The sequence below is a fragment of the Myzus persicae genome, unplaced genomic scaffold (genome assembly GCF_001856785.1).
Source record: "Myzus persicae strain clone G006 unplaced genomic scaffold, MPER_G0061.0, whole genome shotgun sequence".
NCBI classification, from domain to species: Eukaryota; Metazoa; Arthropoda; class Insecta; order Hemiptera; family Aphididae; genus Myzus; species Myzus persicae.
In genome coordinates, this window is record NW_019104117.1 from 134,127 (window position 1) to 142,159 (window position 8,033).

The following is an 8,033-nucleotide window of genomic DNA, read 5'->3' on the forward strand; positions in this document are numbered from 1 at the left end:
TGAATATTGAATTCAAATTGGTATAATTAATAAGAAAATTATTACAAAAAAAGTGTTTATTATTCTAATGCTTTATGATAATATACAACATTCTTAGTTTTTTTCTTTTGCGCCTATATAAATAATTTAATTGGAATTCCAAGACGGGAACAGGCGACATATAACTGGCCATATGAAAAACATGGATTTTCAAGATTTATGCCATAAACAATTAACGACTGCCCTTGAGATTTATTTATTGACATTGCAATGCAATCTAGCTACACTGGAATTTGCAACCGTTTAAAGTCGAATGGCATGTCATGTGGAATCAAAACGTCTTAACCTTTGTACTTCCTTTTTAAAATTAATATTAAAATATCAAGTATTAATATTAATTTGAAAGGGAAGTACAAAGGCGAAGACTTTTTGAACATACTCAAAATAGTTGTTTGACGTCAAATATATTTTTTTTAAAGGTATTAAGTTTTTTTAAATTCAAAATTAAACATATGGTATTGTTAAAATTTTAAACAAAAATAAAACAAACATCTCGATATTGTGTAGATGGTATACTTAAAAGTACATTTCTACAATTACAGTTACATTTCTAGTTATTTGTATAAGGAGAATTACTGCCATTAGGACATGTATTACAAAAAATTAATGACTGTTTATAACTATTTTAGTTGAAAATCCTAACTGAATTATTAGGCAACTTTTATGAAAAAAGATACAATATTTGTGTGAATACAGAAGGCAGATAGTAATGCGTTGCAAGAGAATTATAAGAAATAATCTAATGTTGATTTGGAGATTAAGTCTGGGCATTAATATTGTTTGACTCGAGATTTTTAAGTATTGTATAACATATAATTGGGAATATAACTTTGGAGTAATATTAACATTTTTACTGATTAATAACTTATGCAGATTTATAAAGGCATACAGCTAGCTTACATTCTGTAGCATAATCAATAAAACTATAATTAGAGAAAAAGTCGTTGCATACATTTTTCTTCTTTTACTTATAGTACTAGTTGTCCTAAAAATAACAACATATCTTTTAAACAAATATAAGATATAATATCTCAAAAGAAAAAGTTGTATTCAAACCTTAATATTCCTGATCCTACATGTTTACTTAACTATCAACGTTTGCCATAACCTTACGTTTTTGTAATTGATGAGGCACTTACCCTTCATTTAAATCTGTTGAGGCCATACTACCAACGAGAACTTAATGAGACTCAGAATTTTCAATTATTTTCTGCCCGCTACCCAGACATAGACCCATTGTAGAATATGTTTTTGGTGTACTGAACAGCAAATGGTGAGTATTAATACCAGTATTTTGAAGAATCCTGAATTTATTGACAATATAACAATATCCTGTCGTCTTACAAAATTTTGGAGAATATGAAAAATGAATGCAACTAGAATACTAGATGACATTGAGGTAAGACACTCTTGGTTAGGTTAGGATGGAATTGAAAAACTAGTTGCATATTCAGAATATTTTGAACACAAAGGAACTATACAATTTTAGAATAATTATGTACTTTAATGTAGTATTATAATGCATACTATGTTTATAATTTATGCACAGTAAATAGGTAAAAATAAAAAATCATAAAATGTTAACTTAACTAATCTGAACTATCACTACTTTCTTTTTTATTTTTTTTTTGTTTCTTAGAAAGTTTTTCTTTTTTTGAAATCAACCTTTGTTCTTTCATCATAATTTTGTCCATTCTATCCAAACGTCTAAAATAAAAATAAAAACAAATTTTGTTAAAAATATATGTGAGTATTTTATATTTTGAATAAAGTTGAATTAATTTACTTGAGTAATTTCATTTTCTTCTTTCTACTCAATGTTCTAACATACATAAATAGCTCCGTATCGCTATCCTCGTTGTTCTGAAAATAATAGTAAGTCATTAATAATGTTTAGCAAATGTGTGAAAATTATAACTTATCAAAAGTAGAAAATTAGCATTCCATTATTTGAAATGATAGAATTATAAATATTTTAGTTAAAATTTTAAAATAAAGTGTATTTATTATTTTCTTACATTCAGGATTTAAATTGTATTAAAAAAAAAACCATGTTATATTAGTTCATATTCATAATATAAATATAAGAGAATAACAAAGATATTGATAAAACAACAGAAATTTATCTGAACAAAAAATTAGAGCAAAAATCACATAAATAAAAATTTAAATCAACATTTAAAAAATGCATTAGTAGGATTTGGATTTGAAGACAAAAGCCCTTTTTTAAATAATAATAGAGAAATAATTTTTATATAAAAATGTCATTTAATATTGAAGATGGTGGATGTATTTTTTATTGAAGATAGTTTATCTTAGTATATGGCAGTGAATTGTTTTTAATACAAACTAATTAAATATACAATTTATTGACTATTCAATATGTTAGTAATTTTTTTTTAGTAATTGCTTTTTTGTATAAATAGAATTTGTTTGCCTTTTTGACATTTTAAATACTTTTTATTGATTATATTGCCTTTAAATTTGAACTCCACTCATAAGTTATTTTTATTTTTTTAAAATTAAATTATAACACGACAGATAAACAAAATGTTAAATCATAACAATTTTGAGCTTACATTAAATGATATTTGTTGTTGGGTAGAAGCAGCACTTTTCTTCAATTCTAAACCATCTTCTCGCATTTGTTTTATTAATTCTTGTGTTTTTTTATTGGCACTAGAACCATTTGTTGCTGCATTACTGGTTACAGCTTCTGATATACTGGCTTGGTTAAACAGCGAACATTCTTTGTCTATAAAATATTTATTTTATTGTACTTGAATTTTTGGTTTTAACACATTGAGTCAGCTATGATTCAAAAATCACTATAGAATAAAATGAATACTAATACCTATACTTCAAAATGTACTTGCCTGTATTAATATGACCCCATTTATGGCATTTGATGCATCTCACATTCCTCACTTGAATACCAAAGGGCTGATCACGAATTTCTTCATCCCCTCTGCAGTAACTATGTAGGAAAACCACTTAAAATTAGTATGAATTCATAAAATAAAAATTATGACTGTGTAGTTTTTATTTTATCACACAAAAAATCATATTTATGGTAATATTTTAGATTGTAAGTTAAATTGATTCAAAGTATCAAAGTTGTTCTTGCTTAAGAATTAGGGAAGTGTTTTCCAAGAGTTGTAGATTGTTAAAAAGTTTGACTAGTTTTTTGGAGATGTTGAACTTAAGTTGTATCAGTAATGATGAAAAATTGATTCTTGCATTTTAAAAACAGTTAACATGGGTCGAAATAATAATGATTATTTGTTTATTTTAGCAGTATAGAGTTGTTCAAATAGTATAATGTGTACGTTATGTAATATTAAAACTTTGTGATGCTTTCCTACAGTAAAATAACTAAATTTAACATTCAAAGTTTCCAAAATCTGTAACATTATCAAATTGAGCTACATAAAAATTTTATATTGTGATTAAGGTCAGTGTTCACAAAAATATATTGACAATAAAGCCAAAAACTACTTAAGATTATATTTTTGCCGACTCACTTAGATTAAAAAAACTTAATTAACCTCAAGATAAGGACTTATTAAGACATTGGAACTAAAATGCGTTTTAATTAAATGTAAGAGGTTAACATATTAACTAAATATTTATTAAAACTTACTTATTAAGGCTACCATTAGTCAGTTGCGAGGGTTTATTTCATTTAGCAACAGTTTATTGCTATTTGTTAGTAATTACCAAGTCAATTTTTAATTAATATAATACCTTATTATTATTATGTTCATTTTATTTGCTTCATGCAATTGAATGAAATATGTTTTTAATACTTAAAACTATACAGCAAATCAATTCTCACACATATACCATGCAAACTTGGATCTTGACCCACAAGCTGAAAACTACTGATTTAGGTGCGAACTGTTTACCTAAGACATGGAATAGGTTAAACATTTTAAAATGAAACTCAGGTAATGCCAGATCTACCTACTCGTATGTAAATTATATTAAGAAGCTAATAATGTACATTAGAAATAATATAGATAATATGTCCATAGTAAAATGGATTAACTAATAAAATACTTATATTCAATAGGTACATTTTCAACTGTATTTATATAATATGATACATAAAGGGTTACATACAAAATAAAAACAACTCATAACGTCACAGATAGCCCTAACATCTACAATATGCACAATACTAATAACAATTTTCACATTTCATAATACTTACTCTTCTCTGGGGGCATTAAATTTTCGTTGCCACTCAAATTTATATTCCGGCTCATTATCTTCACGTTCCCTTTCTTTTTTAGCACCTGGTGGTGGTTCATACATAAAATTTACACTCAACTTATCCTTGCTTTCTTTCGACAACAATGCTCTAGAAATATAAACATAATAAATTAATTAAGCATCAAACAAAGTAGGTATAAAATATTTGTAATTAAGTATTTTACTTGTTGTTATAAAGATCTTGTTCTTTTTCATACTGTAAACGTAGTTCTTCTTGACGTTTTTTATCTTTATCAGATTTTTGTTCTGCCATCCATACCTGTAAATCGTTAGAGTAATTAAAGATACAAATTGTAACATTTAGGAGCACGTCACAGCCTCAAGTTCTGTCTCCTTCTTAAAAACTGTCAACATAGCAAATTTGATCTCAATAGTTCCAATTTTAAGTAATTTACTTTAATAATTAGAGTGAACTAACTATTCATAAAGGCCTACATTATCTGTGTATCTTTGTTAGTTCTTTACAATATTTAATTCGTTGAGCGAGTAATGAGCATTTTTAAATTTCTAATAAAAGTGAGTAATTCAGTAATAATAGACATTTAAAGTGTAATGATAATACATAATAAAGTTAAGACATACTTTATACAAATAATTAGATCAGAAACGAATAAATTATTAAATTTTGTTGCAATTTTGTGGGGTACGTTATATGTTGTGTTCTGAAGAAAAACTTACTCGTTTTAAATTGTCTCTTGATGCTGGATGAAAAAACTTTTTACACATGTAGTTATTGAAACCCTTTCCCATTTTGTATAAATGTGCGTAGACAGTGTTAAGTGTTTGGTACTATTAAGTATAAAGTTAAGTAATAAGTAACAACGAACAGTTTAAAGCTGTAAATAAATAAACAATGATTGAATGATTCTTGTTTGAGTATTATTTTGATAACATTGCCAAGAGAGGGGCAATTTCTCAACCATTGATAAGAACAAGCTAACCGTGAAACCACAGGTTAAATAAAAACTAACATATAACCACGGTTGAACCACGGTTGAACCACAGAATGGGTAAAATAATAAAGGGGGATTCACAGCTCGTCGTGTCGTGTAGAGTTGAATATATTCAACTTGTAGCTAACGCTTGAGGCTTGACCAACATTTTTTTAACTACCTATGTATATTTTAATACATGACGCGACTTGGTGAATCCACCTAAATTAAATAATTTCTCTTAATAAGAAATGTACCTATATATGTTTTTTTAAACATTTTGTAATAAGTATTAAATTGGTATTACCACCATTTTTTATTTAATTAAGTTGTGTGACTGTGACAGTAGATTCAGTAGAAGTAATATGCTTCGAATGAGGGACTATAATGTTGTAAAGAAAATATGAAATGTCTAGACTTTAGACAACATTAATTTATTAAAATAAAAAACAACACTGGGTACGTGCAAACTACTGAACTCGCGTAGAAGCCAGAAGGTAAACATAATTAATCTTAAATAGAATTGTAGTAGGTATGTAGAATTTTGTTTTGTGAAAAAAGTTCACGAGTTAAAGAAGTATGAAACACGATACGTAAACAATAGGTATTAACGGGTGGAAACTTCAAACTGGAAATCCAAAACGTACTATCTATTGCCAAAATTGAAAAAATCGAGTTACATATCGATTCTTCTATGGAAAAAATATCGAAAAATCGATTGGCGACGTCAGAATGAATCAAAACGTACAATTTTCTGTTCAAACACTCAATCAGCTATTAAAAATGACTGGAGGATAATAATCCTAGACAAACCTTTTCAGGATATAAAATTTATATTTAGATAGGTAATCAAAACTTACTGTTTCCAGGGTTGCATCAAAATATACTACCTATTGCCTAAGTTGAAAGAATATGCACCAATCATCAATCATACCAAAACGAATTTTAGTAAATTATTCTAAAACCATACTTTTATTACGTTATACCAAAATGTACAGTTAGGTACCCATGTTGTAGGCATAAGAAAGTAAAATAGTTAGTTCAAAACGTACTAAAATTCAATTTAAATAATTAAAAAAATATATATATTATCTTCAAAATGATTTGTCTATTTATAAATGGTTTGCTATTGCTTTTACGAAAAATGTTGAGAAACATCAAATTAATTCTCTTGAAAAATCAGTATTTTGGCAATAGTACGTTTTGGATTTCCATCCCTCAAATGTTAAACATGCTGCACGTTATCACTTAGGCATCACTTTATTTTATGGCTACATGGTTTTCGAGGAAAATTTTAAGCCAACTTTATTGTAATACAAAGCACATTTGAATATCATTAGTAGGTAATATATATATATATAATATATATATTATTAATTGTCTTACATATTTCGTACAAACATAATATGTTGCCCGGCATACCAACTGTATATAGGGAAAATAAGTACATTGGTGCAATGTTCAATATTATTCATATTTATATTTTAGCTCATCGCTGCAATTATACTCCGTTCGCCGGGAGAAAGTGGTTGAGCACAATTCAAAACGGGTCGTACACCTCCACAAATACCCACACCCAGATAGCTGCAAGCCTGAAAATGAGGGAACGGTGCACCAATTGTCCTATTACCAGATACGTTGTGCTGCCGCGATTGGTAGCCGTCTATTTAATTTTTCCAGACTATGCATATCCTGTGTAAAATCGTCATCTTTTACATAGTAATCGTAATTAGTATGTTAAAGCATCGAGCCTTGTTTATCGCTGTTAGCGCTGTAAGTGCCTTGTAGGCGGGTGGCTCACATAACGGATATTGTCTTGTGATCACGGATCATGTAATTATGTAAGCGCCGTATCCAGTTGTAGCGATCTTTGCGAACTGTGATTTTATCTACAATACTAGTTGTAAATCAGAATTTGAAATCAAAAAAAGAAAAATGGTGTTCAAAATCTAATCAAAAATCATAAGACAACTAAATCAATATTGTGCAACAATATAAAATCATAAAATCATAATATCATTATTCAATATATAATTTTAAATTCAAACCAGAAAAAACAAACATTGATATGTGAAATTGAAATACTAATCAAAATTTTTCATTTTAATTTCAAGCCCTGCCTGTAGGTACCTAATTCAATACAACAAATTATTTTTCGAATACACAATATCGTTCATTATTATTTACTAAATACATGGAAACTATAAAAAGAAACATTCGAATACATACCGAGAGATTTATAATATTATAATATCCGACATCTATGGAAATTGCCAATTGTCACCGTTCATTGAAGACGAATTAATTAATTAATTGTAATAATTCAATGAACAAAAAAAAAAATTTACATCAATAGTTGGACAAGTTGTTAAGTTGTATATAATATAACTTGCACTCACATAATATTTCGTTATAGGTACAGGTTATTTTCAGAAAATATTTCGATAGTTTCAAGTTTCAGTTAGGAGCAAGATTAAGCGGATGAAGATAGCTAGCGGTTAGTTCAGTGGCTGTGTACTGCACTCTAGATAATTAAAGCACACCTAGGTTTCACCGAAAGAGTCGATGTAAGTTTGTTTTCGTATTATTTTGCTTAAGTTTACTGTTTGGACTTAAATTAAATATTTATTTCCACTGAAAATTTGTTAATTGGGTGACGCAGAACCTCATACTTTTACTCCCAAAAAGGCAATGTATAAAATACGCTAGCCCGAACAATTTAAACGCCGTATTCGTTGCACCACTCAAAGTTTGATACGTACCCATTTCGCCTATACTATACGT

General features: G+C 27.8%; 1 protein-coding gene across 1 annotated transcript; it reads right to left on the minus strand.

Moving 5' to 3' along the window:
* Positions 1-536: 536 nt before the first annotated feature.
* Positions 537-5,195, minus strand: LOC111038907 (corepressor interacting with RBPJ 1). Its single transcript, XM_022322180.1, has 7 exons — positions 4,996-5,195; positions 4,482-4,576; positions 4,256-4,405; positions 2,916-3,016; positions 2,619-2,794; positions 1,826-1,902; positions 537-1,746 (listed from the first exon to the last, which is right to left on the minus strand). Exons 1-7 carry the CDS (start codon positions 5,065-5,067, stop codon positions 1,629-1,631), a joined length of 789 nt encoding a protein of 262 aa, XP_022177872.1. The 5' UTR covers positions 5,068-5,195; the 3' UTR covers positions 537-1,628.
* Positions 5,196-8,033: the final 2,838 nt, after the last annotated feature.

What these genes read in the sequence shown, in the direction of transcription:
- LOC111038907 (XM_022322180.1), bottom strand. Translation starts at nt 5,067, where the DNA reads ATGGGAAAGGGTTTCAATAACTACATGTGTAAAAAGTTTTTTCATCCA. An exon ending in CAAGATCTTTATAACAACAA is followed by an intron (nt 4,406 to 4,481) that starts GTAAAATACTTA and finishes TTATATTTCTAG; the next exon opens with AGCATTGTTGTCGAAAGAAA. An exon ending in AACAACAAATATCATTTAAT is followed by an intron (nt 1,903 to 2,618) that starts GTAAGCTCAAAA and finishes TATTATTTTCAG; the next exon opens with AACAACGAGGATAGCGATAC.